The following is a 12,437-nucleotide window of genomic DNA, read 5'->3' as shown; positions in this document are numbered from 1 at the left end:
AGGTACATACATATATAAGAAACCATAGAAATTCAAGGAACAAAGGAAGCTCAATAATTAGTGTACATAATTTGCAGGTGAAATTAAATACCCACCTTGTTAGTTCCGCTTTTTGTGATGGACGCGTATAGGTTGGTGTTATGGCATATATTATTGGCAAATTTTTTTCAGCTTGTTTAACGTATATGACTTGCAAGAATTCAGGCCCTTGACAACTGCGTTTGCCGTTTCTATGCACAATCAGCAAAATTACAAGAAAAATTAAGACTAGAACAAGTACTTGACGTGGACGGATTCGCATTTCAGTCATAGCGACGAGTTTTTCTTTCCAGTTCTAAATGACGCACAATTTTCACAAAATAAAGATATTGGTTACATCAAGTTTATTAGTTACATGGTTAGTTATACAAATAAAACTCTCTCATACAAATACTACGTCATCATCGAAAAATATATTTTAGCGCTGGCAAAATATTGATTGTGACTTCCGATAACTAGAACTTGTATGCCCAGAAATCATGTTGTATGCCGCCAAATCTAACCGAGAAAACCCTATACACATTCGACTTTATCGACGTTCACGCTTATGCGGCTGTTACTCACCGACGTGTGCCGTACGTAAGGACGTTTGTCGTACGAAGCACGTTTGACCGAACTCTCAAGCCCGTAGGAATCAATGTGTGCGTCTGTGTACATGTACATAACATATTTGTGTGTGTATTGTTTACAGATAAGCACTGTTGCCATTGACCATTTTGCATGTATGCTTATGGAAACATCAACTTTTTCCAATTTAATTTTTGATATTGTAAAAGGCCGGAATACATATTAAATAAGTATAAATAGATAAAACATTTATAATCAGCACTTTTACATTATTATTTCGAATTATTTTCACAATTTTTCAAACTTTAATTAGGCGTTTTTGCATAAAATTGCAAACGGTCAAAAATTAGCGTACAAAAGTTTACTAGGCAACTCTGTCTAGTGAGAGAGCGATCAGATGACACGTTCTTACGGAAAAAATCAAAATTGTTTTGATTTCTACGTTCCGGGCTACGTACGTACGGCCGTTGCACGTCGGTGAGTTTTCGTTTACATTGCACACTCATAAGATAGGTCGTGTCAGCTGACACGTTTTTGGTACGTACGTTCGTGAGTAACTGCCGCATTAAAGGGCTCCGGCGATTAACAACGAAGGGTTGGATTTTATATAAGGTGCCACGATTTTCAAATTTTTGTTGATTTTTAGGGGTAGAGGGTGTCCTAAAACTCACAAAATTATCATCCACAGCTCTAGGAAACTCTTAGTTTATGAAATATAAGCTTTTTAATTTCCAAATTTAATAAAATTGCAACTTAAGTCCTGCACTTAAAATTCGGGTAGCACATGTCGATAGCGGTATCAAAAGACGCGTATTTGCGTCAAGATTCAGAATCCGAAAGCAGAAACCATATTTTTTATCTCGTTTAAAAGTTATTCGCGGAAAACACGTCGGTACTATTGTCGCTTTTTTCGTTGTTGCTATTAAACAAACGAAAAGAAATAAAGGTGGTGAATAGTGTTGCCAGCTCCGCAACAATATCTTTTTATCTTGGTAGAACATTATAAGGTGGTAGCACGTCGACATAAATGCAAACAAACATACACTATCAATGTATTTTGTTTTTGTAAAACACTTAATAATTTGTAGTCTAATATTATTTGGGGTGCTGCGCAGAAGGGTGTACTACGCAGAAGGACATCACCGTGGCGGTAGCAACGGTTATACCACACACCCGGACTTGGCATGGCGTAGCATAGGGTTATTTTTTATAAACGCGGCCAAAGGCCGCATATGCAAAAAGGTGTTCTACGCAGAATTACCGTTGGAATCAGCATAAAAATCTCTATTAAGTCCGATTTTTTATTATTTTTTTTTTTGTATGTATTTTGTATGTAATGTATGTATTCTGCAATTGTTCCAATTAAATACATTATTTTCAAATTATTCAGAGAATTACAAAACAAAGTACATTGATAGTGTATGTTTGTTTGCATTTATGTCGGCGTGCCACCACCTTATAATGTTCTACCAAGATAAAAAGATAATGTTGCGGAGCTGGCAACACTATTCACCACCTTCATTTTTTTCGTTTGTTTAATAGCAACAACGAAAAAAGCGACAATAGTACCGACGTGTTTTCCGCGAATAACTTTTAAACTTTTTTTAGGACCCCCTCTCCCCCTACAAATCAACAAAAGTTTGAAAATCGTGGCACATTATTCAAAATATTCCCCCGTAGTTCCGCAGAACGAAGCTATTTTGAACTCGTGAATGCACAATCTTCTGGAAGTGATTGGTGCCCACAATTCATGTCACTGATGACCTGATACGAAACTTTCATTCTCTCTCAATTTGTTTTCAGGAAAGGGGCTTGAAATCAGCTGTCTGTTCATTCAATTGTAAACAAAAGTTCATTCGTTTCCAAGAATGGGGCTTGAAATGAGATGGATATAGAGTTGCCTAAAATACGCAAAAAAAAAATTCTCCAAGAAATCCGTTCGGTTTCATTATTTTCAAATAAATCAGCAAGTAAGCTGATAAAAACTTATTAAAATTTATAAAAAAGGTATAGTTTTGTAGAAATATTTTGTGGTAGATAAGTGAAAAAATATGAAATAATATATTTCAATTGCGTTTATTTGCTTTGTTGCTCTGGCACCGCCATAAGATAACAATAAGCGGCTAGCCCCTTTTTTCACTTTGATGCGACCAAAACGTTTATGTACATACATATGTATATCCACATACAATAAAACGCAAAAAATGTATAAGAAATTACGAAATATATCACTTGGTGAAGTATCTGCGTTGTCGTCCGCAAAAAGCTATTAATTAAACATGTTGCGTTAACCTATACGTATACCTACAATTTATCTCAGCTGTCAAAAATGGAATGTCGCAATGCTCCACAAAAACATGGCCTTTATGCATCCATTTACATCAATGCGAAGACTAAGAAGCTGACTTTTATAACAATCGGAAGTTGCTACCAAAACCCGTTTCGTGTACAGCCCTTCAATGAAAGGTGTTGTCACTGATAAATTTTCCACGGGTGAAAATGAGTTATTTTTTTCTTCGGATTTGTAATCCTGACAAAAATAAAAGTTTTTTGATATCCCATTTGACAATCTTGAGTAAATTTTCGGTGAAAATCATAAATTTAACTTTTACCATGGAAAATACCCCAAAGTTATTCTGAAATGCCCAAATTTGATTTTGAGCATAATGGCATCCAGTGTTGCCAGGTTAGCCTTTTCGAGGCTAGATTTAGCCTTTTGTTTTTGCCTTTAGCCTCGAAATTTTGGGTTTAGCTTCGTGACTTTTTTCTAGCCTTTTTTAATCCGAATGTATTTTTAATAATTTCTAAAATAAAATAATTTCAATAGTTCCTGTGAACACCTAATACCTAATAATATGAGTTCTCTACAGAAGATTAATTCTTTTTCTGCTGAAAATTCGTTGAAAGTTTCAAAGCCAGATGTATTTTCTTACTTTGAAAAAGAGAAGCATAGTTATTCTTCAAGTCAAATAGCATTAATGGAGCTGCAGTGGCGAAAACTTATAACTGTACAATGAAAAAATGTACACTCCACCATGGAATTTGGTCGGAAGTCCGAGAGCATAAAAATGCATTGAACGAACCACCTTTTTTAGAACTTGTCGAATTCATATTTAGTTTTTTAGTATTACCACTCATTAACGCGGAGGTTGAAAAACTTTTAGTGGCATAAAAATTCTGAAAACTAAATTAAGGAACAAACTAAAAATTAAAATGCTTAATGCGCTGCTTAATATTAGATGCTCGTTAAAACGCTTATCTAAATGTTGTATTGATTTTGAAATTACCGATGATCTCATATCTATGGTAAATAGCCAAACTTTATACGCAGACTTAAGCTCTTCTGATTTTTCAGACGGGGAATATTTTATATAAATAATTAGTTTGTAATATTTTTTTTGTGTATATACACATATGCAATCATTTAAAGTAATTCCATGTGCTAGTCAAGGAAAATGTGCCTGATATGTTTTGAAACAAGAAGTTATGTTTAAGTTATGTTTATTAGTTTTTATTTACAAATGTGTAAACTAAAATATAAAAAAAACATTTTATGAATTAACCAAAACATTTCTGGCCTTTTATAGCTTCTCTTTTTTCTAAATTTTCTAACCTTTTTTTTGCCAATCTAGCTTCTTTTTTTTTCATCACCTGGTAACACTGATGGCATCTATGGCCAATGTATAAAAAATGCACATTTTCACGCGCGCTCAGAGAGCGAGAAGTTTCATATCAGGTCAACAGCGATTCATGGCGGAACGATACAAGGTGGCAGCATGGTGACATACCTGCATACATAAATAAGAATTCCATGTACTTTGTTTTTGTAAATTCGATGGACAAATGTCAAAATCGTACTGCGCCGGAAGTTGATGTATCAAATCAAATAAAAAAAGGTTATAATCAGCTGTTCGATGCGGCCACCTTGTATCGTTCCGCCATGCAGTGATTCATGTTGTATGCCGGCAAATCTAACCGATAAAACACGATACACATTCGCTTTTATCGACCTTCACGCTTAAAGGGCTCCCGCGATTAACAACGAGATTGACTGAATTTTTGTATGGTCGTGTGTAGGATATGTGACGCTTGCCCCGCGACTATCAAATAAAAAGCCATCAATCAACATTTGCATTGAGAAACCGTAGCGTTCGGACGTGAATGTGTCGTCATCAGATGACGATTTTTTTTACTTGCAACTAGAGCAGTTTTAATAAATAAAAAGAAAAGGAAAAAGAGTGATAAAAAAAAAAAAAATTGTGGATGAAAAGCTTGTAAGCAAATTATTGATAATTTTCAATAAATTTTAGAATGAATTGCTGTTCTTCCGCGCACTTGTTCATTTTGAATGTCGACACAAACTAAACACAACACTGCTGTTTTTTCATTCAAACCCCGCGACTAATAAATAAGCAAGCGTCAAATGAAAAAATCAAAAATTTGTGATTTTCATCAACGTGTAGCTGACAAAAAATACGTGTGTCACGAAGCCACCCGACTGCAGTAACATACACAAAATTCAGTCAATCTCGTTTCTATTCGCCGGAGGCTTGATGGAGTTAAGGGTTGATTGATGGCTCTTTAGTTGATAGTCGCGGTTCAAGCGTCAAATACCCGACACGCACACATTCAAAAATTCACGCATCGCGGGGCAAGCGTCAAATACCCGACACGCACACATACAAAAATTCCCTCAATCTCATTAATCGCCGGAGCCCTTTAGTCTCACAAGTAGTTGCAACCCTAATGTATATGTTAGTTACGTTCCAATGACGCGTGAACCAGATACGGATAGAAATTTAACATGCAAATGCAACAACGACAGCCGCGTCATCATAGCGGAACGATACAAGGTGGCAGCATGGTGACATACCTACAAACATAAATAAAAATCGCATGTACTTTGTTTTTGTAAATTCGATGGACAAATGTCAAAGTCGTACTGCGCCGATAGTTGATGTATCAAATCATATAAAAAAAGTTTATAATCAGCTGTTCCATGCTGCCACCTTGTATCGTTCCACCATGCGCGTCATCATCGAAAAATATATTTTAGCGCTGGCAAAATATTGATTGTGACGAATGTGACTACCAAAAACTAGAGCTTGTATGCCGGCAAATCTAACCGATAAAATCCGATACACATTCGACTTTATAGACATTCATGCCCATAATTACATCTCACAAATTGTTTTTAAAAATCTACCATACGGACCCTGCAAAAATCGTGTGACCAAAAACGCACACAGCCACACGAATTTTTGACAGCGGTGACGATTTGGAATGAAAAATTGTGCAAATGAAATAGCATGCTGACAAATTTTGCTTTCCCACAATGTATCGTGCTCTCTCGCACCTATTATTTTCATAGGGATAGCAAAATACGTCATTTTTGCGTGCAAAAAAATCCGCCATTTCTAATTCAGCAGAAAAGTGGAAAATTTTTTCAATTTGTGTGAAAATCAAATCGATTTTTTTGTTAATTTTTTCAACCTGTATTTACATTTTGCAGACATTAATATACGCATTCTTTAATATTTTTTGGTCTACTAAAGTGTGTTTTAGCAAAAAAACTCATATCAATGTGTGCATAAACATGCAGAAGAAAGAAAGTGAAATATGTAATTGCATAGTACGAATAATCGTGAGCAATTCTAATGCAGAATAGTAAATTTTGATTTCCACATACCTACAAGAAAAAAATTCTTGTTACAGTGCTTATATGGATTTACTTACAAAATACATACCATTAAGATTTATTATCCAAAATTGAAAAAAAATGATTAGAAAATTCGGTGTAAAAAAACGGCTATGTGTGCAATAAAATAGCCTCTCTTGTTGAGATACCCATCCATGGTCTCCATTAATTATTGTGACGGAGGTGTGTTTGCAGCAGCAAAGTGAACCCAAACAGTGTAGGTCGTGGTGGTTGTTGTTCGTGGTGACTGACATTAGGGCTGTACGATTAGAATGGCGAAATGTTCTCATCGCAGAATCATACCTCCTGTATAAGCAGCTGCGATGATGATGGCTATGATTTTACAAAAAGCAATAACGCAGGGCGCTGGAAAGGATTATTTATACCGTCCTTGAAAAAGGTATGTCTATTTATACTTATTTAATGCAAAAACTTTCATACATATGTATATTAGAAATAATACAATTAAACTATATTTGTTTAATGTTGCAAAGGTGCTGGAGCAAGTACACCCACGTTTATCGGCCAAAGAAGATGCGCTTTTGTTTGTGGAAACACTTTGCTTACGCATTTTAGCGATGCTTTGTGCTAAACCCCTACCGCACATTGTCCAGGTAAGATTAGTAAAAAAGAAACAAATTGACAAGTTTTCTATTTATTACATTGCGTTATTGCTTATGTTATTGGGGTACGGGGCAGTACTGAACGAGATAACTGATCATGCTGTGAATACCCGCCACGCCTAGATCATATAGAAGGCTTTTGGAGTTGCTGTGGTAAGAGATGAGCAAATGAGCACTTTGACACTAAATTCATATTAAATCGAGTAGGTTTAAGTGTTGTTATAGAGAACAATAATAGCTGGACAAAAAAACGTAAGAAAGGGGGGACTTTCGACATACTCATCTCGCGATTTGCCCCTATTAACATTAAACAGCTATATATACAGAAAACACTCAAACTAACGTGAAATGTCTTAACTGAGGATGCCAGTACCTGAACATTATGGGTTTATACAGCAAAGGGAGAACGCCCAGAATCAAGGGGTTTATAAGCCCAATACAAAACTTTATAGCTTCACAATCCCCGTACCCAATTGTCAACCGCGCCCACAACCTTTGGAGAATGTCTTTATAGCTACAACAAGAAGTCGTATGCTGTCAACGCTCCCAACAATTTTATTTGTTGTTGTTGCTGTAGTACTTCCAGTTGCTTAAACCCTCAGTTGTCCTGGAGATGTGAAAAAAGTTGAATATAAATGATAATGTGTAAGCGGATAGTCAAGCAAGCAAATCAGAAGGATACAGTTCGAAGTTCTGCTACAGTTGTTCGGATTTCTATAAGCAGGATCCGTACCTTCTTTGTGCTAGGTTGAGAGTGAAACGCGGCATTCAGCGCAAGGTGGAAAAGTGATTTAGACGCTAACTGAAATGCGGCAGGTATCTGTAACACCTTCAAAACGGCCATCGTACTGATCTAGCAGATTAACAAGTCGCATCAGTTATAAATGCTAGACAATACCTGAACGCATTGAAAAATCCAAATCTCAACCCGAGCGGGTTAAGGGTTTTAGAATATCCCTGGGTACGCATGCCTGTTCTAAAGTATTATTCCTGATTCAGGCGGGCTGGTATTAAAAGGTGCTGGTACCGGAACTGAAATATGGCGTACCATTAACCCTGCCCTACAACTTCGGGGAAGCCTAAAAGCCCGACATAGTTTCAGTAAAGGACTTTACCACAGCAACAACGGAAAGCGCAGTCTTTGTTCTGTTGATATTTTAAATGCAGTGGATGGTTGGTTTCGATAAAAACACATTCGCGGCAGAAGTATTTTCCGTAATTCGCTAAACTATGCCGCTGTCTTCGGAATGCTCCCACACTTCACAAATTCTTCTTTCATGCTTGTTGAACTTCTGATGGCTTTAAAGACACTCCCCGAAAGTTTTGGGGAGAATTGTCGATGGTAATGGCAGGCACCTTGTTGTTGGTGTTAGGGTTCAACTATGGCGTCGAGCTTTAGGCCGGGCGGTGTGATGGCGGTGACCCAGAACTGCCAAGCTGCTAAGCGAACCGTGCCTATTGAATGATTTACAGCCATGGAACTTGGGGGTGGGGAGGGAGGGATGGCCTGAAGATTTAATGTGGCCATACAAACCGTTCCCGAGATGGTTGGGCTAGTACCTTAATGGTGCTGTGTTACCGGAACGTACCGGATCTGTATCCGGAAAAGGACCATCACATCGATAACACTCCCCAAAGCCTTCGGGGAACAACCTTATCGCTTCAACAACAACAACAACAGCTGCTCCCATCTCGGGAACGATTTGATAGCCATTTTAAAACTTCTAGATCGTGTGTCATTTTAAACTTATTTCGACTTTTTCTGCATTTAAGCCATTTGACTTCGAAAAAAATCGAATGTGCTCATAAACTTTTAAGCAAATTGCTTTTTCTTATATATGGATCAATATCATTTATTTCAAATTGGAATTAAAATAAAAATAAATGTAAGACGCGATAACCTCCGAAGAGATCTAAGGCCGATCATCTCTTCCAATTTGCGTCGTGCTCCTCTTGATTTTCCCTACAAATTGGCCGGACGGGACCTATGTACATGTTTTATGCCGACTCCGAACGGCATCTGCAAGGCAGATGAGTTTTCACTGAGAGCTTTTCATGGCAGAAATACACCCGGAGTGCTTGCCAAACACTGCCGAGGGGCGACTCCGCTTGGAAACAATTTCTTCTAATTGAAAAACCTTATTTCTAAAATTTTGATGTTGCTTTGCCCGGGGTGTGAACCCAGGGCATACGGTGTGGTAGGCGGAGCACGCTACCATCACACCACGGTGGCCGACGATCAAATTGGAATTATTCTACATAAAAAACGCACGAATACTTTTCTTTTAATACTTCATTACTAAATGTTTTCGTAAGCATTTTAAGCATACTAAAATGTACATATATATAGATATAAGTATTAAGTATATTAAAAATAAAAATTTTAAATATTTATATTAAACAAAACATAGGTATTGTAACGAATTTTACTTGCAAATCCTCTTATTTGCAATCCTCTGCTAAGTTCGAATCACTAAACTGTTGAATAAATAACTCCAATATTGGATAATGGAAAAATGGCCTTTATTAAAGTACTTCACAATACACTCAACTGTGCAACGAATAGCTTGCTTAATAACCACACTGATTGATAGCTCAATGAAACTCTACTATTCAAAATAATACTGCTATTGCTCGCTAGATATCGTCTTAATCGCAACTGCTTGACAACTCAAATCAAACTGAATTACTTCTTACTCGCTTGCCCCGCTTTTATAGTTTACGCTGCATACTTCTAGGCTCTTCGATTTCCAGAACTTACTAGTTGTTTCGGCTACAAAATCGCCAGCCACAACTACGTGCACAAATTATTGCTCTCTCTTGTGACAACTCAGATAAGATATATGCATGTGTTTGTGCATTGCCGCTCCGCTGCTCGTATACGTACATATGTGTAGACGCAATTATTTATTCGTTTATGTAGATACATAAAGATTGAATTATTGATGTGAATGTTTGTAGTTTACAGTCTCTCGCGCGCACATAGGCATATAAGTAAATGCATCTATGTGTGACATCTCTCTGGGCTGCCTTATATATGTGTATACTTGATTTAATTATTAACGTAAATACTGCTTGGCATGGCCTTAGCATCGCCTTAGTGATGGGATAATTTAGTGATGCTAATATCCGTGACACTGCCCTCCACCTAAGTCTGATCGTCCCGATCAGACAAATCTCTCGATCTAAACGTTGCTAGCCTTTCCAAATGGACCACCTTCATTTTGGTTCGTGGTTTACCGATGGTTTGTATGCGGTACACTACATCGTTGATCCGTTTTACAACTTTGTATGGGCCTTCCCAATTACACTGCAATTTCGGGGACAAACCTTTTTTACGTTGTGGGTTGTATAACAGCACCAAATCTCCTTCCTGAAAACCTTCTGAATTAATTGCTTTATCATATCTGGCTTTCATCTTGTCACTCATAATCTTTGTTCGTTGCCTTATCAGATCATGTATTTCTCTTAGCTCTTCTTCCAAATCACTAGTGGATTTCCTGACATTTCTCTCCGCATTGGCATCTATCCCAAACTTCAAATCAGCTGGCAGTCTAAGGTCATTGCCAAAAATTACTTTTGCAGGGGTTTGGCCCGTTGTCTCATGCACTGCTGATCGGTAAGCCATCAAGAATAATGGTATGCGGGTATCCCATTCTTTATGGTACTTGTCCACTACTTTCCTTAAGTGCTCCTCCAATGTTCTATTGAATCGTTCTACCATACCATCGGATTGAGGATGCAATGCAGTTGTCCGTGTTTTTCGAATGCCCAATGACTTACACATTTCCTGGAACACAGCTGATTCGAAATTCCTGCCTTGGTCAGAATGTAACTCCATTGGTACACCATACCTTGCAACCCAATTGTTTATAAACACTTCTGCTACCGTTTCCGCTTCTTGATTTGGGATTGGGTATACCTCTGGCCATTTGCTGAAATAATCCATAACTACCAGTACATATTTGTTTCCGCCGTTGCTAGTAGGAAATGGACCGGCGACATCCATAGCGATCCTTTCAAATGGCGCACCTGAGTTATATTGCTTCATCTGGCCATGACTTCGTGTTCTGGGCCCTTTCGCTCTGCTGCAAACCTCGCAGTTCGCAATCCACTCAGTGACCGACTGACGGCAACCAACCCAATAGAATCTCTGTTTAATCTTCTCGAGCGTCTTCGTGATTCCAAGATGACCTCCGCTTGGACCATTATGCAGCTCGCTGAGCACGTCAGGAATCCTCTTTCTGGGAACAACTATCAGTTTATTCTTGTATTTACCATCCTCACTCTCTCATACTCGATGAAGGCAACCGGATATCAATTCTAAACTGTTCCACTGTGCCCAATATGACTTCGCAATGTGACTCTCTGCTGACATCTCTTCTCTGTTTGGTCTTTCATTTCGTTCGAGCCCTTGCATAACACGTGACAGATCTGCATCTTCTAGCTGGCACTTTCTTAGCTGTTCCTTGTCCCATTCATCTGTACATGTTATAGTTATTAACCAGACATCTATAATGTCTTCTTTAGCCTCGGATTTTGAACAGTGCTTGCATTCCAAACTACATGGTCTTCGTGACATTGCATCGGCATTTCCATGGGTACTACCTTTTCGATGCTCAATGGAAAAGTCATAGCTTTGTAGTCGCTCGATCCACCGTGCCAATTGTCCTTCCGGATTACGGAACTGCAGTAGCCATTTTAAAGCTCCGTGATCTGTCCTGACACGGAATCGCTGGCCGTAGAGGTATTTGTGAAAATGTTTAACGCACTCTACCAATGCCAACAGCTCTCTCCGCGTAACGCAGTAGTTCCTCTCTGGTTTTCCAATCGAACGGCTGTAATATGCAACTACCTTCTCCTGTCCATCGACCAGTTGTGATAAAACGCCTCCTATAGCATATCCACTCGCATCTGTATCTAGAATAAATGTTGCTCCTAGAATCGGATATGCTAACATTGGGGCAGTGCACAAACGCTCCTTCAATGTTTGGAAAGCCACTTCTTGCTCCTTCTTCCATTCAAAAGCTTTATTTTTTCTTGTAAGCTCATGGAGGCTATGGGCTACGCTGGAAAAATTTTGTACAAATCGGCGGTAATATGTGCACAGCCCAAGGAAACTTCTTAATTCATGTAGGTTCTGTGGTCTTGGCCAATCCGTTACAGCCTCTATCTTTTCGTTCGCAGTGCAGATGCCCTCTGTCGTTACCTTGTGACCCAAATAATTTACTTCCTTTTTAAACAGCGCACACTTTTTGGGACTTCAGACCAGCGCCAGCTATTCTTTGGAAAACTTCCTCAAAGTTCTTAAGATGTTCATCGAAATTCTTGCCCAATACGATGATGTCGTCCAGGTACACCAAGCATGTTTTCCAATGTAGTCCTTTCAATACCTGATCCATGAGTCTCTCGAAAGTAGCTGGTGCATTACATAGTCCAAAGGGCATTACTGTAAATTGCCAAAGACCATCTCCGACGCTGAAGGCTGTTTTCTCTTTGTCTTCCTCCTT

The 12,437-nt window shown here is 38.3% G+C and overlaps 2 protein-coding genes across 9 annotated transcripts in view; one reads left to right on the top strand and one right to left on the bottom strand.

The window, feature by feature from the left end:
* Positions 1-508, bottom strand: part of GlcAT-I (Glucuronyltransferase I) — a 160,246-nt gene extending 159,738 nt beyond the window's left edge. For all 7 annotated transcript variants that reach the window (XR_010952474.1, XR_010952472.1, XR_010952470.1 and 4 more), the window contains exon 1: positions 96-508. Coding sequence is in view for 1 of the 7 variants with exons in the window: in XM_067781358.1 (XP_067637459.1) it covers positions 96-310 (215 nt within the window). In the remaining 6 variants the exon portion in view is untranslated. The remainder of the gene's footprint in view (positions 1-95) is intronic.
* Positions 1-12,437, top strand: part of LOC137249657 (uncharacterized) — a 49,561-nt gene that overhangs the window by 26,131 nt on the left and 10,993 nt on the right. The window contains exons 2-3 of one of the 2 annotated variants that reach the window (XM_067781360.1): positions 6,322-6,704; positions 6,799-6,918. The exons of the other annotated variant lie outside the window; for it this stretch is intronic. Coding sequence (XP_067637461.1) covers positions 6,585-6,704; positions 6,799-6,918 — 240 coding nt within the window. The 5' untranslated portion in view covers positions 6,322-6,584. The remainder of the gene's footprint in view (positions 1-6,321; positions 6,705-6,798; positions 6,919-12,437) is intronic. 2 annotated transcript variants of the gene reach the window in all.

Source organism: Eurosta solidaginis, chromosome 4, assembly GCF_040869045.1.
Source record: "Eurosta solidaginis isolate ZX-2024a chromosome 4, ASM4086904v1, whole genome shotgun sequence".
Classification (NCBI taxonomy): Eukaryota; Metazoa; Arthropoda; class Insecta; order Diptera; family Tephritidae; genus Eurosta; species Eurosta solidaginis.
Note: the sequence above shows the minus strand (reverse complement) of the source record. Positions and strands in the feature narration are given on the sequence as shown.